Here is a 25,325-nt window from a genome sequence, read left to right as displayed (position 1 = left end):
TGGGATGGGGTGAGGATAGCAGCTCTTGGAGAGACTGCCCTTGATGCTGTAAAATGTCACTCACATTTCCCGGTCTCCTGCACCATGAATTTCAAATTGGGGATAACATCTACTCCTAGGATAATTTGAGGCAACCGAGACGCAGAGAGCTTAAGTAATCTGCACCAGGCCACACAGCTGGGCAATGCGAGGTCAGGTCCTAGTTGGCTTCCACTGCTCTCTTGCCCACTATGCTAACCTGTTCGGTTTCATTTCCTTTTGTGTGTTCATTCTTCCATGTGTCTTTTTTCGCCATCGTTTCAGGACCATCGGCATTCAAATGTTTAATAGCTAGGGTTTGTTTGTTTGTTTGCTTGTTTGCCCTGTGTACTTGGCCAGAAGTAGGAATTCATCACCATCTGTGAACGTTTACTGAGCCTCCATGGTTTGTGTGGAATTGCACTAGAAACACTCGACCCCGGGGCTGGGTTGGCAATAAACTAGGACTTTCTGCAGAACTTTTGAGGACAAATCACCAACGGGTTGGAAAGAATTTCCTTCAGGAATGGTGACACTCTATTTTTCACCTTGTTAATGCCTGCCCCCCACCTTTGCTTCCCCCCACCCAGTGTCAGTCTTAACTGTGTTAAGTGCTTTTTCTGCTCAGTGTCCTAGATAAGAGGTTTCTGAGTGATGTTCCTGATATGCACCCCACCCACCCCCAAATCTCAGGCTTCTTGATGGATAGAGAATTAGACATCTGGTTTGTTTTGGAATAGGAGGCTGGGATAGGGGAGTCCAGAGGCCTGAGTTAATGTAGAGGCTGCTGGCCTCTGAAGACCTTTTGAAAACCACTGTGCTAAATGACAGCAAAGCTGTAGCGACCTCAAATTGTCAAGGAGATTTTGCAAAAGCCCACAAAATAGCCTTGTGATGCTCTTGAAAGGGCCCATGTGGTTCATCAGGTGGGCCCACCATGTTGCTCTGGAACACGGGGACATGTACACGTGTGCAGGAAAGAGCTCAGCGTCCAGCAAACCCAGAAGTTTCCTCCTGAGTTTGAACAACCTACTCATTTTCCCTGGCACGTCCCTTTACTCAATGGATCATTCCCAGTCAGACCGAAACTCCAGGCAGAACAGCCAGATCTCTGTGCTCCAGTCCTCACTCCCCTGCAGAAAGGGTGGGGGGAGGTCTCTGCGTACGATCTCTTCTCTACTGCCAACTTGAAGTTTATTGACCCACTTTGGGTTGCCTTGCCCTCCAGTGCTTTTCCCTGGTGAACTGTTGTTAGGATCAGTGTCAGCCCAGAGTAGTACTTCCCTTCCCCCTCCACCCCCCCACACCCCCGCATCAAGTAATGGGATCTGCATACGTTTTCATGTGAATTACTAAGTAGGTAAGGCATTAAGGTAGCAGACCGGCCATAACTACTTTTTCAGGGAAATCTTTAACATGTATGCCTGTCACCCTCTTTTGGAACATAACACGGCCCATTCATGTTTCAATATTGGCTCTTTGCAGAGTTTGTCATGCGCCTAGCAGAGCAAGACATTTTTGACAGTCTGTTGGAACAATGTATGTCTGGGCGCCCTGCTTCTTTGCTGCATTTTAAAATCATGTTTTCTGATAACTTTCCCATCAGGGTTTCGGGAATTTTTTTTTAGACATTTTTATTGAGGTATAAGGGACGTAAATCCATACTGAAAATACATACTGAAAGTGTACAATTTGATGTGTTTGACATATGTGTGCACCCATGGAACTATCACCACCATCAAGATAATGAACATGTCTGTCACCCCCAAAGTCTCCTCCTGCCCCTTTGTAATTTCACCAGGCCCCAGGCAATCACTGATCTGCTTTCTGTCACTGTACATTAGTTTTAATTTTCTAAAATCTTACACTAATGGAATCATAGAGGATGTAATCTTTTCTTGGGGGAGGGGTCAGCTTTCTTTCCCATAGCATAATTATTTTCAGATTCTTCTGTGTTCTTGCCTGTTGCAATCATGAATTCCTTTTTCACAGCTGGGTGATCCTTCATTGTACAGATGTAAACAGGAGTTTTGATCTTAATGTTTAAATAAGCAAAGAATTTCAGCTAAGGACATCAGAAGTAAGCCATCTACATAAAATGCGTCAATGGGGAACTTGTATGTTTGGGTTTTGTTTTATTTTTGTTTTTAAAGTTTCGTATGGAGGAGTATCTTATTAAGTATGCTTTGGAAGAGCAAATATTTGTATAGAACTCCTTTGGCCCTGAATTTTCACTTCATTAAATCTGTAAGTATTTGCAAGTAGTACTTGCCGAGCACAAAGGACTTCAGGTCACAGCCAGGAGCTGATTTGCTCACGAGGTTCGATCAGCAGTTAGTGGCACCACGTCCCACATGTGATAGGGCTGTCGTGTGCGTTGAGACAAAAAACTGTGCCATCCTTGCAAAATTGTTGAAGTCTTGCCTCCCACAGTCTCCTCGGGGCCTGACCTCGTTTTCCAGCTCTTTGGAACTGGATGAGTTCCCTGCCTTCCCTGCTCTTGGTTCTTCTGTGGTCCGGCATTTGTAGTTTCTGCCGTCCTGTGATTCCTGCCCAGAGCACTGTGTCATGGGGGTGGTGTGCAGGCAGCAGGTTAGCCTCACGGATTCCCTCAGCCTCACAAAGCCACGCACACGAGGTAAGGGTGGGAGTTCACCATGGCGGTTTTGTTTCCAGCATTTGGGCAGCCCCTTACAGGTGCCCAACACCGTGTTTCTGGGGAATTTGAAGTATGCTTTCTTTTTCATTTCTCTCAGGAGAAGGTCACTAAACAGTCTCTTATTTGTGCAAAAAGCCAGTGAGCCTCTAGCAGTCACAGATTGTCAGAGAAGGGACCTCAGACATACCTCATCCGACCTGTCCATTTTACAGATGAGTGCTGAGGCTCAGAGAGTGGGAATAACTGACACAGAGTCACTAATAGCAGAACTGGGACTTGGGGGACCCAGGCAACTGCCTAAGACCTTAATCTATGAGGATAGGAACTTCAGGAGCACCTGGAAAAATTTTGGAGGCTTGGGAAAGAAGTTGTTCATCTTTCAGCCTTGGCTGAAAGCTGCTTGTACTATTAAAAAAAAACAAACAAACAAAAAACATAAATTGTCCCCAGATGTTTCTAGAGTATTCTCATGGCTCACAGTCTCCTGAGCTTGTCACCAACTTATCCCAGGAGTAAGTTGAAAATTCAGGGGTGAATGATCTGTCTTGTTGGGCAGTATTTTTGGGCACATGAATGAAAGGTGATAGCATTATTGTATGAAAGATTGGCGTTTGTAGCCTCTCGTGTGAGCCCCTTGACAGCCTTCCTAGATAGCACTATTGTCCCAGTGAGGGAACCAGCCCTGGAAGATAGGGCATCTTACCTGAGGTCACCCAGGTGGCAGAGAGGAGCCAGAGTTGGGATCCATGTCCTGGTTCCCAGTCTCCTCTTGTTTCTACTTGACCCCCTTCAAGGCAAGTGGCTGTGTAGGGCAATAGCATGACACAGTGGGAAGACCCTGGGCTTTCATGTTTGGAGTTGAAGGTTGATTATGTTCTCTTGCTTGCTGTGTGACCTCGTGGTAGAATCTTAACCTCTCTGAACTTCATTGTCTTTTGGGAAGTAGGATTAAAGGCTATTCATATAAAGTACTTAGCAAAGAACTTGCTTATAGAAGATAACTGGTCAGTGTTGTTTTAATGAAGGTGAGGCAGGTGTGGGAAAAGCAAGATGAAGTGAAGAAAACATGCCTATCAGGCAAAAATGAGGGCAGATTTGCACAAACCATGGGGTGCCCTTGCCCCTGCTCTTGCACCCAGATGCTTAAATGTTTTCTAGTTTGGTCCATGAGTCCTTGATCCTTTTCACAGTTAAGAAAGCTTTCTTGCACATACTAGGGCCTTGCCCATACTAGGCCCTCAGTTAACATAGACCTGCTGATCAAGCCCTCTCCCTGTGGCTGCTCAGAGCAGCCGTGTGTACGTCTACGCTCTGTGCAGACGCTATTAAAACAGGACAGAATCCTGGCATAGGTAGACTTGTAAGGTGCTGTTTGGGCCCAGGGCAGGTGGTCAGTCTGTGGAGGTGGGACCTGGACGTGAGAGATGGTGCTGGGGCTGGTTGTGCCATGGCACCAGGGCTGAGTGGGAATTAGTGCCGACCTGGGGGTGGGAGGCAGGAGAAGACATTTCTCTCGGTCAGTTAGATGCAGTCTGAAGTCCTGCTCAGCTCTTTGCGTGCACGTGCGTGCGTGCATGTGTGTGTGTGTGTGTGTGTGTGTAGAACATCCCTATTTAACTAATGGATGCTCTGAGCCCAGCCCATTCCCCCTGCTGGGAGAGCCTGCAGCCACCCAGTCTCAGGTTTGGACTTTTTTAAAGGGTGTGGGGATAAAGTTGAAAGTTGGGTCGGCATTTGGAGAACCAGCTTGACCCCCTCCTCCTGCCTGATGGAGGGGACAGAGAACCTCGGATACCTCAAGAGGTGGCAGGGGTGATTCAGGACTTTGATCTTGCCTGACGCATGAAGCAGCTCCCTGGTGACAGGCAGGCCGAGGTTTGAGGCACCCTATTGTGGGGCAAGAGAACTCCCAGGAACCTTCCCTCTCGCTCCACTCGTCTCTGTGAGTGGCGCAGCCTCCTGCAGCCCTTCCTGCTGCCCTGTTCCTTCCAAGGAGCCTGTTTGAGAAGTCTGTGATTCACTTCCCGTCTTCAGCCCTTGTTTAATATTCCCTCCATTGTTACCAAACAATCCAGGCCCCGTGGCGTGGTGTTCTGCTGCTCTGGCCAAGGAAGGAGGAGAAAGAGCTGTTTAAACGGCCCAGGGAGATGGGCCCCTGGCTTACTTGAAATACAGGCCTTGATAGCACTGGGGCCCCAACAGCTGGAGGAGTACCGGGTGCAAGAACGCAGTCCTGCACAGCAACGGCTGGCTCTGGCCTTCCTTCTCTTGCTGGGCGCCCCTGCCCTTTGTTGTGGTATTTGCTGCTTTGCTAGCCGACAGCTGTGATTTCCATTTTGGGTCCCAGATAGTTTGGGATCATAGATTCACACCAGCGTCGGCTCAGAAGGACCCTTGGGTAGATACTGTGCCCTCCTGAGCCCCAGTTTCTTCATGTGTAGGGGAAAAGCCGGGGGGGCGGCTATCTTTAGAGCCCTCCCCACCTCCTACCCCTCCACACCGCAGTCGTGTGGTTCCTGAGCCTGGATGATAGTACGAGAGGTCATCTGTGTGCCCTCCGGTGTCCGGACGGATTTCCGCCAAAGCCGCCCCAGGTGTGAGCACGTCTGTGGGCCGTCACACTCCCTGTGCGACCTCTGGCTTCAGAGGTCAGCGGTTCCACAGCCTCCCCCACCGTTCTCATTTGAAGCCACCTTCTCTCTCAGCAAGTTGTTTGATATCCACATAATTCCTTCAGATCACGTCCTAGCTGTGACTGCCGCAGGTTTGCTGGCATTGGGGGGGGGAGGGGGGGGTTGTTTTTTTCCCTTCTCACTCACAGAAAGTCAAAGCCTGACGTTTTCTCTCACCCTCTCCGCTGTTGTCCCGTTTCTGGTAGAGAAGAAGGGAATTTTGGTGGCAGTCCTCCATCTTGATCACATATTTGCTCTGCTTCCATCGACGATTCAGCTTTGGTCCATCCGAGGCCTGCGTGCCTAGTGGCAGTAAAGGAACGTGGCCACCTTTAAGCTACTTTCGGCTGCGAGTGTGCTCCCGTAGGTATGTGGGATGTCAGCGCTTAGAAGGCAGCGAGCCACTGCAGGTGGATTGACCCCATCCTTATATAGCAGCATACTATACTCGGCCCGGGGGTCTGTGTGCCTTCAACTCTGCTGACTCTACAGCTGATACAATTTACATTCAACAGACATTTGTTTAGCAGATTTATTGTAAGGCCTCCTAACTAATGACTGCCCATAGTCTTAGCCACCGATGACTTCGTGTGCCTGTCTCTGTCTCTGGTGTGGCAGGGGAAGTGGGAGGAACTTCCTTTCTCCAAAGCATTTTAACTCCCGTGCTTCCCCACTGGGGGCTTCAGCGCCGCAGGTGGGCTGTTTTGACCCGCATCTCTCAAGACCAGCTGTTGGCAGGGGGCTGCCTGTGTGGCTCAGTCAGTTCTGCTCAGGCCACGATCTCATGGTTTGCAAGTTGGAGCCCTGCCTTGGGCTCTGTGCTGACCATGGGGAGCCTGCCTAGGATTCTCTCTCTTTTCCATTCTCTCTGCCCCTCCCCCCACCCTTGTGTGCACACTCTCTCAAAATAACCTTAAAAAAAAAAAAAACAGCTGCTGGTTTACAGAATGTTTCTGATACTAGGTGTCTGGCAGTAATGTGAGGCTGTGGATCCCTCTGCTACGGGGCTTGATGCCTTGATTGGGTTCATAAGGCTGGGGTGCAGCCGAGGTTTTTGTTTCCTACATCTTCTGATGGTTGATGCCCAGAGGAATAATTCCATTATCATGACCTGCTTGTGAGCAAATGTAACATGTAAGCCAGTGCTCCATCCGGGGTACCGGGAAAGCTAAGTTGGGTCTCCTTGCCCTCGAGGGGCTCCTGTCTTCATTGGGAAGAGAAGCCAGAAACGCATGGAAGTTATTTAACCGCACCAGGCCCTGGGTGTTAAGTGCTGAGGTAGGTGAGTATGGGACAATAGAGATTGAGACTTTGAGGAAGGAGGACCCATAGAGGGCATTCTGCAGGAGGAGCCACAGAATGGGATGAGTTTTGATTTAGAGGCATAGTGAGGCCTGTCAGAGGGCTGAAGAGAGTCTCTGGACCCACGTGTCTTATTGGCATGCTGCCACTGGCTGCAGATCTCTGGCTCCGGGACACAGAAGCCCCGTGTTCAGATGCTGTGGCTGCAGCATGTTACCTCTGCTGCTTGGGCGGGTTAAGCACTGAATTTCTGGGCCTATAGATCAGGCCTTGACACATCTGTCTGCTGTCTGCGAACTGGGGGTCTGACGAGGGGGTGAGTGGGTGGGTCCCAGTGCGAATCTTGGCTGGGACTGGGTGGGCTGATCATGGAGAGAGCGGTAAATGCCCAGGACTTCGTCACCTGGAAGTCTTTCTGTGCTCCTGCCTTGAGATGCAGCTTTCAGCCAAGAGCCAGTCAGTGGCAGGCTTTTGCCACTCTGGCATTTTAAGTGCTTGCCTGGCTCTCTAAAGTCCTTCCTTGTTGGCTTGGAATTCTTATCTTCCCGCCCATAGGGGTTCTTTGCTGCCTTAGGTGAAATTGCCCCCAATGAACCTGAACCTTTTGTTAAGGTACAATAGGAAGTCTGTCCCCTTAGACAGAAAGGAATGCTAATTGGTTGATTATCTGTCCTCAAGATCGGGATGCCCAGAACATACAGACACCCATTCTTTGTTACAGGTTAGATGCAAAGTGCTTCCGTGAGCTGGTAAAGCTTTGGTCCAGATAGGAGGAGAGAGTTTGTGGAAGGTCAGAGATTGGTGGCCTGCAAATGCTGTATTTTCTATGTACAGAGGTAGCCATTTAACTTCATGGTCCTTAAACTGACTTTTTCTAGACCTGTGATCATTTTCCACCCCTCCCTCCCTTCCAGCTCCCAACAGGGCAAGAGTTATAAATGTGGTTAAGACTGAAACACGGGGAAGTTCCTTTTCGAGCCCGTATTGTATGGTATCTTGCTAGGAAATGTAACATTGGAGTTGGAGCCAGCACTGCCTCTCCCATGGAATGTCCCCCGCATTGCCCTGTTTACCCTTCACATGTTCTCCAACATTAGTGACATTGTTTTATCTCCCTGGCCAGTGACTCATAATTAAGGAAGTCAAAACCGTGCAATTAACACAAAACCTCCTTACTTGCCCTCTTCACCTCTGCCCGCCCCCCCCCCCCCCCCCCCCGCAAATGCCCTAGACACGAACACCAGCCCGATGTTTTCTAGAAGTCTTTGGAAACTTTGATGTGTTTTGATAGAATGAGGCAGCCGGTTATTATCACCATCACCTGGTTCCACTTGTTTAACCCCAAATGTCTGTGAGAATCTTCTCAAAAAAAAAGAAGAAAAATGAAAGAAGAAAGACAATCCCACCCCTAAACGTGCAGTCTGCCCACAGGAAGTGATTCACGGGGCTCTATTCATGCAAACCTGATGGGGCAGGAGGTGGGAGGCTGGGAACTGGGTCTGGGAAAAGACGGCCCGGAGAGGATACTCAGACCTTAATGGTTTCTGCTTTGTGGAAGAAAGTGAAAAACAGAATGACTAAGAGTCCTGTAATAAGAATTGTTTGTTTAGTGAAGTGAGCTAATATTGAAGTTCACTGGCAGATAAGACAGGGGAAATAGCAGTTGTCAGGGGAGGTGACTTTCTGGTGCCCTGCCCTTTTTATTTTTTAAGGAGCAAAGATATTTCTCAGTCTTAAGGCATTTATTAGTGGAAGGTCAAGATCTGTACTTGAGCACCCCCCCTCCTGCCCCCATCCTACTCCCTCTTACCCGCCTCCCCCACATCGTACCCTTTGCAGAGACAAGGGTCTAAGCCAAGGTAATTATCTAATAGTCTTTTTCTTTTCTTTTTGCCTTTTCCCCCAAAGTTAGATTTTGGAGGCTAGTAAAGATCTTTCTTTCCCTAACTGGTCATTTTTGTTTCCCCACCTGGAACATCACATTATCCTAGAGACAAGGAATCCTTTCTGTTCTGGTTGTTTCTGTCCTGTAGATAGAGATTGGCATTTTATTTTTATTTTGTCTTTTCCTGAATTGAAATACAAATCCATCCGTTTCCCAAAAGCAATTTGGGAACAGAGCCTACAAGTGTTGGTCATGTTAACAGCCCTGCTGTAGGACAGGGCTGTAGGAGGGCCCAAGGCCCGAAGCACCCAAGAGATTAGGAAGAGGTATCTAAACACACCTGGATTTATGATTCTGTTTCAAGTTCCCTGTATTTCATGAGGTGAGCTTTGGGGGTGGGGGTTGTAACAAAAGTTGGGCTGAAATGGGCTTTTTGCCTTAAGCCCATCGGAACATTTCCAAGGGCTGTGAGTGTCCGGAAAGGTCTGTGAGTGATCTCTTTAAAAACAAACAAATGATCTTCAGGCTTAATTCCACTCGGAGTGAATGTTAACTGGCAGGGTGAAATGGTGATCCAGAAAGTTCTGTGAATCCTGGGAACTACTCTTTTCCCTTCTTCCAGTAACCAGAGACCAACCCAGATCTCTAGCCTCTTCCAATTGTGACCTAAAGTCTCTGGGATCCTGCTGATCCCCAAGAAAAAGCACCCCTACCCCGTCAAGCTGGTGCTTGGAGAAAAAAAAAGCTTTCGAAAACGAAGGGTGTTAAATAGATTTCCAAAGAAACCTCCTCCTCCCCTAAGACTTAACTACTTTCTTTGTGTGGAGGAAGAGAGGGAACAAGGACAGCTGTCTCATCAGAGCCCACGGAGAATCTGATCATTCTAACAGGGTGCACATTGTGTTTTGAGATCATAGGAGCTGGGTTTGGGGTGTAACAGCCAGATTCAATGCCAGGCATTGCTGCTTGCCTCTCTAGGTAACTTTAGGCATATCCCCCAACATCCCATGAACCTTTTACCTGTAAAGTGAGAGGATACCCACCACACAGGAGGGAGAAGTGCCAGGTAGACACCTGCTCTGAGCTGTGAATTGTTTCTGTCCCCCACCCCAACCAATGCCAGAGCATTTCTGTAACCCACAAGTTCTCAAGGGACCCAGAAGAGTGAATTCGCCCCCAGGGGGACATTGAGCAATATGTGGGGACACTTTTGGTTATCACAACTGGGGCTGGGAGCGGCATCTAGTGGGTAGAGACCAGGAATGCTGCTAAACATGCTACAGTACACATAATAGTTCCCACCCCCCCCACCCCCAACGAATCATCTGGCCCCAAACGTCGGGAGAGCTGAGGTTGATAAACAGTAGGGCTCGCCTTCCAGCCGCATGTTGAAAAGGTCTTGGTGTACGTGTGCTTTACAGATGATCATAATTAAGCTGAGCTCTTTCCATAAATCAGCCTTCTGTTTTTCCCAGGAAGTGCACATTCTGTGCCCACCCTTGGCCCCTGGGGAGGAAGGAAGCCCTGAGGTCCTGATGATCTCCATGTGTTTCCCATAGGGTCTGGCCCCTCACAGAGGGCAGGCGAGGTGTTCCTCCTCTGAGAGTCTGCCGAGGGTGCTCTTTGAACCTCTGGGGCCCACACGGAGGACTCATCTGCAAGGGGTACTCCTCACAGACCTGAGCAGACTGCCTTGGAAGACTGGCAGGGAGAGGGGAGCCCTAGATACAGTGCAGAGAAGTGGAGACAAGGGTAGCCTCTGCTCTGGGGCAAAGCACTGGGGGCTTTGGCCTGGCATTTTATTGGGTGTTCACTGGATTTGCCAGCCCGAGGCATCGGATATTATCCATTTGCAAGTTCAGATGGAAATTGAGTTGTTCTTGGTGGAAGTGGTTCAGTGACTGGTGTCAAGGGTTGTGAAATCCTGGTTTGAACTCCTCATACGCCAGTCTAACCTGGATCATTAAAAAACATGCTTCTACTTTCAGAACCTACCGAGAACGCTTCTGAAACTGGGTGAGAGCATGTGGTCCCTGTGGCAGAGCTCATAACGAAACCTCAGTTATCCAGAACCTACCCTACCACAGCCTTCGTCTAGCCGGGGTCCTTCTTTACGGCACCAAGTGACGACAACAGGCTGGTGTTGGGAATGTTTTTTATTTAAACTCCAACCACCAAAGAAAACTCTGCAAGTGTCTGGGAATAGTATATTCCATGTATGGCTCAATTTTTGGTTTGTTTGTCACTTTTTGTGTCAATATAATGTCAAGCCTCAGAAAGCTGTCGTGGTAGGACAGGAAGTACGGTATTCTCCCTTCACCAGAGTCATCAGTTGTGCTGTCCTGCTTTTGGACATCAGTCCTGAAGAGTGAGACCTTCAGGCCGCTTAAGATGCAGTTGCAACAAGGAAAGAGTGGCGTTTGATTGTACTCGACTTCCCAGGGTGGGAAAGTGGACTCCTACACATTACAGACTTCATCAGTGGGGAGGCTGGCTCCGGTGAAATGAAGGTTGGGAAGCCATCTGCTCACTCTGTGTTCATTTGCTGGGTGACCTGCAGGTGCTTAATCCATCATTGTGTTTCCTCAGCCATGAGAGGAAGGGAATAGACAAGACCCTCTCAAGGCTCCTCAGGTCCCAGCTATGTGTAGTTCTCCACAGTGGGTTTTCAGGCAGACATCGACTTAGCCAGAACTTCAGCTGACCAGGACGCTTTGTTCCCTGAGTGTTAGGGCTCTGTGGTTTGTCACCCGCAGCCAGGAGTCTCCGCACAAAACCCCCGGCCGAAGTTCTGCCCAGAACAAAGGATGCTTTGGTGTTAGCTATGTTTACCAAAGGGAATGGATCCTGGGTGAACCCCCAAATCAGATAACCCTCTCAGCAGGAGTGTCTTCTGGGCTTTCTCACTTGCTACTCTGTCAGATCATTGTCCTGGGTTGTCCGTGGCACGGAAGAAGGAAGGGCATGTTCTGATGGTTGCGTGCTGAGAAGCAGCAGAGAGGGAGAGCTCTCAGGCCAAGTGGAACCAATGAAAGGGGACTTTTAAAGTCTCCACAATTCTTTTCTGCCTTCTGAGGTAAATGGTCTGTTTCTTAGGCGGTCTGCTGAGTGAGCATATAACCCAAACTTGAAGTCGCTCAAACCTTGCTTTTATTTTGCACCAGAAAAACAAAACAAAAAAAGAAAACCCACATATAATGCAAAGCTCAAGGAGAGTATAGTATAGGGGCCCCTGGGTGGCTCAGTCACTTGAGCATCCGACTCTTGATTTTGGCTCAGGTCACGATCTCACGGTTTGTGAGATAATGCCCCAAGTTGGGATTCTCTCTCTCCCTCTCTCTCTGCCTCTCCCCCTCTTTCTCTCCCTCTTTCTTTCCCTCTCACTCTGTCTCAAAATAAGTAAGTAAACTTAAAAAAAAATATTTTATTGCAGGTGAGTAGACACATGGCTTGATTGTTGTCAGAAGGAGGTAGGGGAGGCCTCATCCCACTGGGGCGGGAGGGGAATGCCTCAAACGTTCAGCTGCAGCACCCATGTTCAGGGGAGTAATGGGCATGGGTGTAGGTTTGTGGTATAACTAGCAACCCCAAGATGGGAAATAAGCCCTTTTTCTTACACTAAGACATAGCAAATATTAGGGGAACAATGTAAAAGTACAGAATAAATTGAGTTGAAAGGGATACCAAAGGTTTGGTTTTAGGGGTTACTGTGCTAGTTGAGTCACTTCAAAAAGTTAACATTTGGTTTAGTAATTGGAGTAAGTCCACATGTAATGCAAATGGATTCTAAAAGTCTGTAGGTAGGTGGTTCTCCATAAACAAAACCAATCCTTCTGAAATGGTCACCTCTTCTCTTGGTGTCGTATTCAAGGTCAGGAAATGGTCCTTATGCCCCATTTAGAGTCAAGAAAAGAAGTGTCACACCTTGGGCCTAGGCAAAGTTGGGAAAGCTTGCAAGCACTCTCTCTCTCTCCATCAGGATGTGATGATAATGATACCTGCAAGTTTATCTCAGTCAGCTAGCGTTGAGTAACAAATGCTCCAAAAGTTCAGGAGCTTAAACCAACCATTGTTTGTGCGGACTCATGCTTCTGTTCCTCGCATGGGCTTGGTGCCTTGTGCAGGTCTGGTTCTGTCTGTTCCCCCTGTGTTAGGTCCTGGGCCCAGGTGGAGGGGGAGCTCTGCTTGAGGTGAGGTGTGAGAAGAGACCAGCAGAATCACGTGATGGCTTTGATCTCCTTTGCTCCTGTTCTGTGTGCCAAAGCTGGTCCATAGCCTGGCCCGAGGTCAAGGGCTGAGGAAATACACTACGCCCACGGTTAGGAGGAGCGGCAGAGCCATCCAGCAAAGGGCAGGGATACAGGCAAGGTGACTAGTTCAGTCTGCAGTGGTCATCGAGGGACCAGCACGGTGCCTGGCAAATAGTAGTAGTAATAACTTCTGTCACTATTGTTGTTATTACTACTTAATGGGCAAGTCCAAAAAGAAAAGTTGTCTCTGAAAGAAGCTAGAAAGGTTAGTATTGTGCATATTAAATAAAATTGGTTTCAACTGGAATAGGATGATGTCAGTGAATTTGCTTTCTGTTCACTTCTTTGGCTCATGCCTGGAAATGTGACACATGTGGTCATGTTCAGTCAGTATCTGCTGAGTGGTAAGAGGTCAGTTTCCCTGATTGGCATGCGGTGTGGGACAGCAGAAAAGGCACTGTTTACCCTCCCTCTCCTCTGGTTCTCAGCACCGGCCTGGGTTTGAATCCTGGCAGTTCTATGACTTGAGGCAAGCCCCGTAAGTTCTCTGAGCTTGGTGAAGGCGGGGTATACTGGCGCGTTGCCATTTTTGCATTCTCACATAATAGCAGTGTGCCTGGCACATGGTTGATGCTGAATAGATCTTGGTGTGCTTCTGGAACCTGTGTGCTGTGTTCCCAGTCTTCTCCTGGACCCCCATGTCCAAATCCTCTGATGTTTCATGCTGTCCCCAGATGGCTATGGGTAGCAGATCACTGGCAACAGGGGATGTGAACGGCATGTGGCAGGAGGTGGGCCCGGCCCCACCCTGTCCCCCGGGAATGCTCTGGCCGTCTCTACCTTACCGTCGGCTCTGGGCTCTGGCATGACCACATCCTTGGCTATGGCTCCCACCACCATTTTGGGATATTTCACGGGTCCCACTTGGAGCCAATGGGAGGAAACCTAATTTCCTGCCACAGGAAATAGTTCGGCTGGTGAAGAATATATTTAAGGATTAAAACCTCTGTCAGACGAGCTGGAAAGGGTTGCTGGAGAAAGACGTGGAGGTCTCTCATCAGGAAGCCACTGGGTGTGTGAAGAGATCTCCATCCTAAACGGGGAGGAGGCCCAAAGGCCAGTTCCTGGGACTGTGCTCTTAGCCTCAGCAAGTAAGTGGTTTGGGGCTACAAGGAAGGGCTGGGTCAGGGAACAGAGCGGGTCATAAATAGATCTTCTCCTGCAGCGGAGCATGTTCGTGGTAACATCAGCTCAGAATTAAGACCTATTTATTGGATTTACTTAACATGGGCCCGCTGCCCTGTAAGCTTGGGAGGGTGTGTGCTGGACACATCAGCTAAATTAGATCCAGCAGCTGAAACTCCCAGTTCACTCTTATGACTCTGGTAAACATTGGTGAGGATTTTGAGTGGGACAGAGGGAGAGAGGAGAAATCCTGCCAGGGCTGGCTCTGGGCGGCCCAGACCCCGAACCAAGAGGAGTAGCTACAGATGCCTACGGAGAAGTGAACGAGATGCCCTCCCCGTTGTACGTTTGGGAGTCGTATGGCCCAGAAACAGGGGCATGGGCCAGATGACTTCTGGAAAATACTGCCAAGCCAGACTGGTGGTCACGTGCTCGTGAGCTGGAGACAGGGACGGTCTCCCTGCCATCAGGGCCCAGCCTGGCAGCCAGGATTGCTGGTCTTTCACAGAAGCCCGATGCAGACTGCTGTGTGCTCCCAGGAGAGGAACCTTACATCTCAGACACACCGATATACAGTCACTACGAGCCTTGCCTTATAACCCGCACAGCACGGTGCACAGGCTGTGCGGAGAGTCAGAGCACAGAAGCCTTGAGGAAATGAGAAGCACCAGGCCAACTGAAGCCTGTCCGGGGACAGCCAGGCTGTGCACCCACTTGTCAGAGCAGGGGAGGGGGCTGGTGTTTTTGAGTTCCCTACCATGTACCTTACTTTTGCCTTACTAGAAACAATAATGACCGTAGATGGCTGCTGGTTACTGTGTTCTGACTCCAGGCTGAAGGCTTTCTGCACCAAGTAGCACTTAGTCTTTCCAGCAATTGAATGGAGGGGCTTACATTTCAGATGATAAAAAAAATTAAGACCGAGACCTTAAGCAATTTGGTTAAGTTGATACGGTTATCGAGCACGGCCAGTCTTTGAATCCAGGTTTATCCAAGTCCAAAGCCCCAAAGCTCTTGCCTTTTATTATTTTTTTTAATAATGGGTAACCTACAACAAACTGCACATATCCTAAAGTGTACAATTTGATAAATGTTGACATCTGTGTATACCTGTGAAACCAGCCCTGCTATGGGGATAGTCAACATAGCCTTTAACCCCTAATAAGCCCCCACTCCCATCCCTTCACCCCAACCCCAGGCAACCACTGGTCTGCTTTCTGTCACTCTGGAGAAGTTTGCATTTTTCCTTTAAGTTACTCTGTAATTTGACATAAACAGAATCACATCTGGCTTCTTTCACTGGGCATGAGCGTTTTTAAATTCATCCGCGTTGTTGCGTGTATCAACAGTCCGTTCGTTTTCATGAAGTGGTGGGTGGTGTTGCTTTGTGTGGATACGTCCCAGTTTATCCATTCACCTGTTGATGATAAATGTTGGGTAGTTTTCAGTTTGGGGCTATTGCTGGCGAAGCTGCTGTGGACATTTGTACACAGGTCATCCAGTGGACAGATGTTTTCACTTCTTTTGGGGAAGCACTTAGTGGAATGGGTGGATCATATGATAGGCTTATGTTTTGGACTTTTTAAGACACTTACAAACTGTTTTCCAAAGTAGTTACACCATTTTACATGCCCACCCAACAACATCTGAAGTTTTAGTCTCTCCATGCTTTCACCAGCATGTGGCATGGTCTTTAATTGTAGCCATTCGAACAATTACGAAGTGGTGTCTCACCATGGTTTAAATTTGCCCTTCTCTAATGACGGGTGATGTCGGGTATCATTTCATGTGCTCATTGACCATCTTTATACCTTTTTGTGGAGGGTCTGTTCAAATCATTTACCTGTTGTTGGTTTTTGGTTTTTGTTTTGTTTTTTACAGTTGGGTTGTTTTTCTTTTTCTGAATTTTTTTTTTAACATTTATTCATTTTTGAGAGAGAGAGAGACATAGCATGAGCAGGGGAGGGGTAGAGAGGGAGACACAGAATCTGAAGCAGGATCCAGGCTCTGAGCTGTCTGCACAGAGCCTGACACGGGGCTCGAACTCACAAACTGTGAGATCATGACCCAAGCTGAAGTCAGATGCTCAACCCATTGAGCCACCCAGGCACCCTTGTTTGTTTTCTCAATATTGAATTTTCAGAGTTCTTTATTCTGGAAACAGGCCCTTTATCAGATGTAGGCTTTGCAAATATTTTCCCCTAACTTAGGGTTTTTTATTCTCCAAACAATGCCATTCAAAGACCAGGAGCTTACGTTATGATGAAGTCCAACTTGTCAACTTTCTTTTTTAGTGGGATGTGCTTCTGATGTGGTATCTAAGCAATGTGTGTCTACCCCAAGGTCACAGAGATTCCTCATATATTCCTTGTGTATTCTCCTGAAAGTTGTGGTTTCAGGCTTTATCTCAGGACCCATTTCAATTAATTTTTGCACAGGGTGCAAGCTGTAGGTTGAAGTTCATTTGTCTCCCATATGGACATCCCATTGTTCCAGCACCATTTGTCGAACAGACGGTCCTCTGTCCACTAAATGGTCTTTGGACCTTTGTTGAAAATCAGCTGCCCATATATACGTAACCATTTCTGGACTCTGTTAGGCTCCATTGACGTGTTTATCAGTCGTTTGCCATTACCACACTGACTTGGTTACTGGGCTTCCCTTGATTTTTAAAAACTCATTGATAAATAGTTCGTGTATACAGTTGAAAACTTCAAGAAGTCTTTCCTCAATTTTTAACTCCCATTAATTTTTATTTCCAAAAGTTTTTTTCATAGTTTGTAAATGTTCCTGTTTTAGGATTGTAATATTTTCTCTTCCTGAGAGTAGTTTTTGTTTCATTTTGTTTGAAGGTTTTTCTGCTCCCTGTATTGTCTGAGACTTCCTCCTCACCCCCCCCCCCGCCCCCTCATTTCTGTCTCTGTGCCTTGTGTTAGAGGTGTTCTCTAAATGGCTGAGGGTTCTGGCTGTGCATTCATGTTTAAGAGTGAAGCGGTAGAAAGCAGATTGAATGCTCTGTTATGTGTTGGCAGGTAAGCTCCCCTATATATATGGTGAGCTGGCAGGAACCGGGCTGTTTTGTTGAGGGTTCCCCAAATGTCAGTATTGCATGTCTTAAGGGCTGAGCTGTTTAATTTCTCCACAGGTGGGGGTCGGGGGCACGGGCCTGCCCGTCACAGTCCTGGGTGCCGAGTGAGCAAAACATCAGTCACGACATCCTGTTTCCAGCCCTCGTCTGACCTTCACCCTTAGCTGTGCCCTGGTGGCCCCATCCAGAGCCCTGCTCTCTGGTTCATTTTCTGCAGAGTAAACCTGTCTCTCGCTGGTTTGGGGCGGGGGGGGGGGGGTCCTGTTTGCAGGGGCTCAGGGTGGAGAGCTGATCTGGCTGCCTTTTCCATAGACTTTAAACCCATCCTCCTGTTGGATCCTTCTCTTGAGAAGTGTATGGTGCCTCCAATTCCTGAGTCTTTCCCAGGTTCTGAGGCACGAATGGAATCACTTTTGTTGGCTTCCTCTGACAGGTGCTTGGTTTCAGCTCACTCCACTCTGACGTCTGTTCCCATATGGCCACGTTTCCATGTCTACACTCTTCTTGTTATCTTGGGCACAACAGAGATAGATGCATCCTTTCAGGTTGTTGTATTTAATGGAAAGACATTTCTTACCCTCTCCCTGCCTCCTCCCTCCCTCCCCCTGACCATCCATTCCTCACCCCTCCCTTTGTCCTCTCTTCCTTCCCTCTACCAGCCTCTTCTGCCTACCCCCGTAGCCCCTCCCCTTTGCCCTCTTTCTTCTTTTCCCCCCCCTTCCTTCTTCTTTGCCTGGAGCCTCCTATGCCAGAATTCTTCAGGGAGATAGCCAAGCATTGTATCCTCAAGAGAAAACAGCCCATGAAATGCAGACAGCATCAGATGTGGAATTGGCAAACTGAAGTTTTCGACCTACAGATGCAATAAACCTGTCGTCCTCCTCGATGCTCCTTCCCATCCCTCAACTGCAAAAAACCTATAGAGACCATATCGCAACCTGCCCCACACCCCGACCTTGGCCCTAGTGACCCGTATTGTGTCAGAGTTGCACGTTTACAAGGCAGTCCCATTTCTACCTACTCAACGCCCTTTCACCCCTTGCAGGCCCCTGAGCAGGTGTGAGTTCCTGGGTCTACTCCAGTTTCTGTCGAGTGAGGTGTCCTGGTTCTGGGGGTTTCAGATGTTAGGGCTGTGTGTGAGGGTCTTGCCTCATCAGGAGTGCTCAGAGCATCCTGTCCCCTCTACCTCCCCTTCCTAAAGGCTCAAACTGGGGTACAGAGTTGTCAGGAACTTGGCCTTATGCTCACTGTCCTGGGCTGTCGGCTGCATGGAAGCTGAGACCTTTCTCTTGTGTTGTCCTCCACTGCCCCTGCTCTTACCCTGTATTATTATTTTTAAAACCAGAGGGTCACCCCCTTGGATCAACCAGGTGGGAAGGGGAGGGGCTCCCTCCATAGCCCCAGTCCTCCCTCACTGCCCACCTGAGCCTTTCTCCAGGGCCTCCCCCTGAAGAGGCTGCTACCGTGTCCAGCTGGCTCTTAGCTGGGGCTTTTGTCAAACACTGAAGAGTGAATGTGGCCACTTTCCTCACCTGCGGGCACTTAATTGGCTTTGCTAGAGAATGGGAGCAGCTGAATAACTCTGTCTCCTCTCATCACTTCCCACTCTCCCTTTCTCTCCCCCCCCCCCCCCCCGCCCCAGCCCTCGAACTCACCCCGTTTATCTAGGGCTGCTGTAATGTGGAATAATAATGCTCACTGACCTCCAGTGGAGACTGAGCTGTGGGTAGTGGGTGGGGGGAATGTTTGCATTTTACAGATGAAGTAGCTGAGGGTCCCAGAGACCTCATGACTTGCCCAGTGTTGTCTCCCAGCTGGGAGAGGGGAACCCCATCTTGACCCCAGGCCACATGACTCCATATCCGGTAGTGTTCCTTCTCTACCTCGGGGGCGAGTCCAGGCTGTTCTCTCTTGTTCTGCCTGGTAATTACCGGTTTTTGGCTGGAGGGGTTCCTTGGTCCAGGGCCCCATGGGAGGGAGGTAATTACATCCTTTGAGATGCCCTTCGTCAGCAGCTCCCCGTCAGTCCCTGTGACCAAGGCTTGTGCTGACCTTTGTCCCTTCCCCGTTCCCAGGCCAGTGGCTTAGAGAGTTTGATTGGATTCCTGTTTCTTTCTCTTCGGTTGGTGCTTCTGGTTGCATCTGGCTAGGCCTTCCCTCACGGAGTGCCCGTAAATTGTTTATTCAGGCAGATGGGTGCCCTCGGCCCTGGAGCGGGGGGAGGGAGAGCTTGCAAATGATTCTCTACTGCCCCCCACCCCCAGCTATTAAGAAAAGTCATACCCACTGACCAGTGAGGTCCTAGCATGGGCCTTCTTGTAGGGAGAGTAGTCCTCTGTTGTGTACCTCTTTATTCACATGCACCCGTCTCCCCCCACTCACTCTCCACCCCCATGGCCCCTAATCTTGTCCACGCTGCCAGGATTTCATGCACGCACACTCAGCTTAAACATCTCAGGGACTTGCTACGGCTTTTAGGAAAAAGGCAGAACCTTTTGTCATTGCTCCCAAGGCCCTGCAGAGTTAGCCTGCCTGCTCCCCTGCCTCATCTTATGCCCAGTCCTCTCCCTCTGTCCTCCCCAGTCGCTCTGGCCCTTCTCCTGTTCCCTCCCTTTACCATATTTTCCACCCTTTTCAGGGCCTTCGCACACGTTCATCCCCCTATTTGGAATGCCCTCCTCCCATGTCCCTTTGCCCAGTTAGTTCTTCCTTGTCCTTTAGACTTTCAGGCCAACCATCACCTCCTCAGAAATGCCCCCTCCAGCCCTTCAGCAAAGCAAGGTCCCAGGGTCACATACTCTTGTAGTTCCCTGTGCTTTTCCTTCAGAACACTCACATAGTTTGTCATTGTAGCTGTGTATGATTATTTGATTAATACTGGTCTTGTCCATTGGACTGGAAGCTCCACAGGAGCAGGGAGCACTCTGTGGTCTGTTTCACGGTGACCTCTTATCCCTCACCGCCGTGTCTCTAGCGCCACACAATAGTAGGAGCTCATAAAAATATTTGTTAGATAAAGGATGGTGTGAATGGGATCGCCTCGCCTGCCTGCTACCAGAGGTCACCTTCAGGAGCCTTCTACCTCCCCACCTCACCCTTGTCTGACAGTGCATTCCTGGGCTCCCAGCTGTGCTGTCCTGTCGCCTTGCTCCACCTTTCTCGTCATACAGATCACCTGGAGGTTTTATAAAGAGGAAGATTTGGATTTAGCAGGTTGGGGAAGCCTCTGAGATTCTTCCTTTTTAACAAACTTCCGTGGACCCGTGCTACTTGTCCAGGGTCCACACTTTGGCCTGGCCTGAGAGGTGGGGGCACCAGGTCACAGCTGCTCCGAGGCCAGGTCACCACAGAAAACCTTGTTTGAGCTGGGACAGGGTGCTGTTGTTAGTGGTGTTTGGCCCGGCCAGGCTGGGGACAGTTGCAGGACTGGGCCCGGTGTGGGGCTGCAGGCTCCGTTCCTGCTGAGCGTATGCACCACCGCTCAGGCCTGGGCTCTGAACTAGGAGAGCACTATGGACGGTGACACCCAGGTGACACCTCCCAACGGCCCTCAAACTGAAAGCGATTCCCGAGAAGTTGGCAGTTTAGAGTCTTGCAACTTAAAATTCCCTTTAATTTCTCTCTCTCCCTCCCTGCCCCATCACAAATGCCAGCTAAAAGGGAGAGGGACTCTTCTTGCTTTCTGACATGTGGGGGATTTGCTGTGTGAGTGTTGGGAGGGGTTAGCCGTGGCCTAACTTGGTCACTTAACAGCATCCCTGTGGCTCATGCACGCATGGACCTAAAGAGCCCCAGTGATCTTGCTCAGCCCTGGCCCCGTCTGCACACCTCGGTCTGGCCCGTGGGCCTTTGCAAGTGCCATTCCCTTCACATGGGGGGTTGAGGGCTGGAGGACTCATCCCGGGGCCTGGTGTAGTCAAGGTGCCCCCCGCCAAGCCAGGGAGGCCTCTGGCCTTCCTTGGTGGATGTCTGTGTTTCCCTCCTGGGATTGCTGCCAGCCCTGACAGAGACTCTCTGATCTCTGGCCCATGAGGCTCAGAGAGATGAGGGCAGAGGAGAGAGCCCTGAGGCTCTGCAGACCAATCTCGAACTCTGGGAGAAGGCACGCCCAATCCACTTCACTGTTGCTCTTCACCTTTCCCCATCCCGGCAGGTCCCTGGATGGCCGACTGCAGGTGTCCCATCGGAAGGGGCTCCCCCATGTCATCTACTGCCGCCTGTGGCGATGGCCTGACCTCCACAGCCACCACGAGCTGCGGGCCATGGAGCTATGCGAGTTCGCCTTCAACATGAAGAAGGACGAGGTCTGCGTGAATCCCTACCACTATCAGAGGGTAGAGACCCCAGGTAGGCACCGCCTCACCCTCTCCCTGGGTCTGCAGCGACCTGCGTGTCCTCTCCATCCCCTCCCCGCCTCGTCTCCCCTTTCCCTGTCCAGGTGGGGGGTGAGGAGGGTGTGGCACTTGGAGGGCTTTGGTGCCACCCTGGCCTTGACGCCAATCTGCCTCTGCTCTTCTGGACAGTTCTACCTCCTGTGCTGGTGCCACGCCACACAGAGATCCCGGCCGAGTTCCCCCCGCTGGACGACTACAGCCATTCCATCCCCGAGAACACTAACTTCCCCGCGGGCATCGAGCCCCAGAGCAATATTCCAGGTAGGCACAGGGGTGCGCAGGGGCACGCAGGGGCGCCAGCAGTCCTCACGCCAGTCGCCCTGCAGCTCTCTTGGCTGTCCTGGGCCGCCCTGTCCCCCCTCCGCACACGGCGCTGGCCCGAGGGCCCCTGACTCAGAACCGCACACCCGTTGGGAGAGGACCCGTGGCCTTGGCTCCCCGCTCAGTAATGATGCTTTTCTTGGCACGGAGGAGCGGCGGCGTGACCCTTCCGCCCGGCCTCGGTGCCGTCATTTATTTTGGAAGCGGAAATAGCAATGCTGTGTTTCTCTCACCGCCCTCGCGGCCGGGGCTGGAGTTTGGGCAGGATCCCCGACGGGCTGGGGGCCTGCAGAGCAGTGGGGGAGCCGAGGGCCGGGCAGCCGGAGAATGGCCCTTCAGTAAGTAAGCCTGGTGGGGGTTTCAGCCTGGGTGGGGGCTGAGGCCCAAGCGGGAGTTTTGACCGACTGCACGGGGGAGAAGCCGGCTCAGCTGTCAGAGTGCAGATGTTTTTAGAAGCCCTTCATTTACATGCAAATAATGTGTGAATCACCAGCACGCAGGGCGTCCAGGAAAACTGCTTGGCTGAGCTTGGGCTGGTCACAGCGGCAGGAATCCTGCCTGCCTTTCAGAGCGCTCTGACTTGGACAAGCCTCTCACCCTGAGTGAGTTCACTGTGCTGAGGTTGACTGTAGGCCTGTGCATGGGGCAGAGCCTACGGAGAGACCCCTTTACAGGCCCAGCCTCTTCCAGGTCCTTCACAGGGGGCGCTGGCCCCTAGGGGTAGGTCACCGTGTTCACTGCGCAAACGTTAGAGAGCTAAGTCACCGTCTGGGGTCATTCAGAGAAACAGATCATGGTCGCTGCTGCCATTGAACTTGAAGCCCACTGGGGAAGCCAAGGTGTCCAATAGAGGAGTGACAATGAACAGGGTACCTGTACAGGAGTAGATTAGCGGAGCCAAAGGGCAGCGTGAGGCAATTGCCCTTCAGAGGACAGAGGTGGGTGAGGCTCAGGCAAGTCCCCAGCCTCCCTGGAGGGGTGGCCTTACACTTGACCTTCTAGGGTGGGAAGAAGTTAGCCTGGCAGCGGCTCTAGGAACAGCTGTTTCGGTCTTAGGCGTCAGGATGGCATGAACAAAGGTGGTCACAATCCAGCCGAGGAGACGGGGGTCGAAGGGCATGAGGCCAGCTGGATTGAGGAGCTGGTGCCCTTGCTCAGAGGCCCGCAGCGCCTCCAGCACCTGCTCCTGGCAGAGTGGTGTGGACGTGTGACGGGTTTGCAGCAGGTGTCTCCGAGCTGAACCGTGCAGGCCCCTTAATGAACCACCTTCCTTCTGATTCCCAGAAACCCCACCCCCTGGCTACCTGAGTGAAGATGGAGAGACCAGTGACCACCAGATGAACCACAGCATGGATGCAGGTCAGAGTCTTGATCCTCGCTGAGTGCCTGCCCTCCCCCTGTCCCTCTACCCGGCATTTATGAAGCAACAACTAGGTGCCAGATGCCGTCCCAGGCACTGGGGAGAGAGGAGCCTGAGCTGCTCAGTTTGTGAGGATGACGACCAGCAGTCACTGTGCCATCTCATATATGCCCTGATGGAGGACGCCATGTGGCAGTGGGCACAGGGGAGGGCCACCTACCCCAGCCTGGGGAGGAGGTGTTGGGAGCAGAACAGTACCTCACAGGGTAGGTTTTTCTTGAGTCAAGTCTTGGGGATGGGTAGGTGTTGACCAGGCCGTCAGGCAGAGAGGATATGCTAGGTAGGGGCATGGGCATGGGCAGGATAGCCTGGTGCGTTCTGGTGACAGTGAGAGCTCTGTGTGGCTGGGGAGTGGGGAGAGACAGGAGGAGTGTCCCTCAAGGTTTCACTGTGGCCAAGAGCCACTGCAGGCTTTAAGCAGAATCTCTGCCTTGGTGAGAGCTTGGCAGGAGGGTGATGGGTGGGCTTGATCACCTGACACAGCTCAGGAGGAAAGGCTGAATGGAGGCGGTCAGGGTCTCTGCCAGTGGAGGCCCCCGAAACGTCTATTTTTGTGTAGTGACCAAACGTCATCTATGTATTCCCGCCGCGAGGGACCCAGCCCAGTTGTCTCCAGCCACGTCTCCAGATGTTCCCGCATCATTTGTTACGGGACCAAATTGGCTCCAAACCGGTGGCTCCTTGAATGGAACCCCAGCTGCCACATAGAATGTGCGCGGCGCTGTGCGTGGTTGGGTGAGGAGGAGGAGGGGGCCGAGCAGATGGTCCGTCCCGAAGATCGCGGGCATGCCTCGTCCACACGGAGCCCGCCCGCCCTTGCACACGGCCCAAAAGAGAGTGTGCGGGTCCTGAAAGAGGCACACGAGGGAGACTTGCATGTTCGTTGTAAGCGTGGCTGCTTGATACCCGGCGTGGGCGTCGCGGCGCTTTGGGGTGTGGCACACACCCCCGGGAGTGGCTGACGGCGTGCCCTGGGCTGCGGTGTGTCACAGGCCTTCCCGCACTCCACGCCAAGCGACGGCTGCAAGCCTGCAGCTCTGGGATGTGGCACAGGAAGCAGGCCAGCTAAGCAGCATCTTTCCAGATGCTACGTTGCTTCTAACTCCTTTTCTCTTCCCTCCCTGCTCTTCTTTCTGTGTGTAGAATGATTAGCACTGTCAAAGCAGGGCCAAAGGAGAGGGTCCGAGCACAGAACGAGCAGCCAGCCACCCTTCCACCACCCTCAGCGCGTGCTTCTTCCCCCCTCCCTGCCTTCCTTTCTGTCCCACCCTCTCTGTCATCTCTTCTTTCTTCCTCTCCTCCCGTCAGTGTACCTGCAGGGCCCTGCTGTGGACGTCCGTGATGTGTCAAAAGTAGACGTTGGGCTCTGTGGACCCCCAGTCTCTTGGGGGGGGGGGTGTCTTCTTCTGCTCCTCGGCTTTTCACTCAAAGTTGTCCATTTGGAAACAAGTCCAGCTGCTTCTCTGCCAGCTGAGATGTGATAGTGTCTCAGTTGGGGTCCGAGGATCCCCTTGTCCGGCCCTGGGTCTCCCCTAACACACATGCGTACTCTTCCAGACCAGTGAGATGGTCCCACAGCCTTCCTGGGCCTTCTTGATTTGGGCTGCCACAAAACAGGAAACCAGCATTTATTGAGTGCCTGCTGTGTACCAGTCATGGTGCAGCCATTTGTCTATGCATGATCACGCTTCATTTCTACAAACCACACAATAGGTGGCATTATCCCCATTTTACACCTGAAGGGAAATAAAAATCAAGGCTCGAGGAGGTTAGACCACTTTGCTGGAATCCCATCGCTGATACGCTGGTGACACGCCTGGACTCTGTGGCCAGGTTGGAAGCTGTCTTCCACGACTCTTCCACATCCCCTGATGTGCTGGGTTCTGGGGGAGGAAGAGAAGCCTATGGCTCATCCCTCACCCTCAAGGAGGTTACAGCTGAGTTGGGGAGCAGGAAACGGACCCTCATAAACAAGGCATATGCGCCCATCCTTCAGGGCTGTTACCACAGAAATAGCTGCAGCCCTCTTGGGTCCAGGGACAAAGGGATGAGCCAACTTGCTCTGTGGAACGGCACTGTTTGGTTTTTTTTCTTTTTTTGAAAGCAGATGCCATGTGGTTTTCTTTTTCTC

The 25,325-nt window shown here is 50.9% G+C and overlaps 1 protein-coding gene across 6 annotated transcripts in view; it reads left to right on the top strand.

Moving 5' to 3' along the window:
* Positions 1 to 25,325, top strand: part of SMAD3 (SMAD family member 3) — a 120,075-nt gene that overhangs the window by 72,062 nt on the left and 22,688 nt on the right. For 4 of the 6 annotated variants that reach the window (XR_003423143.2, XM_027067598.2, XM_053223833.1 and 1 more), the window contains exons 2-4: positions 21,213 to 21,406; positions 21,583 to 21,714; positions 23,059 to 23,133. Coding sequence is in view for 5 of the 6 variants with exons in the window: in XM_027067598.2 (XP_026923399.1) it covers positions 21,213 to 21,406; positions 21,583 to 21,714; positions 23,059 to 23,133 (401 nt within the window). In the remaining variant the exon portion in view is untranslated. The other 2 variants (XM_015078364.3, XM_053223834.1) reach the window with 2 other exon arrangements.

The sequence above is a fragment of the Acinonyx jubatus genome, chromosome B3 (genome assembly GCF_027475565.1).
Source record: "Acinonyx jubatus isolate Ajub_Pintada_27869175 chromosome B3, VMU_Ajub_asm_v1.0, whole genome shotgun sequence".
In the NCBI taxonomy this organism is placed as follows: Eukaryota; Metazoa; Chordata; class Mammalia; order Carnivora; family Felidae; genus Acinonyx; species Acinonyx jubatus.
This window is presented reverse-complemented; position numbering and strand designations above follow the sequence as displayed.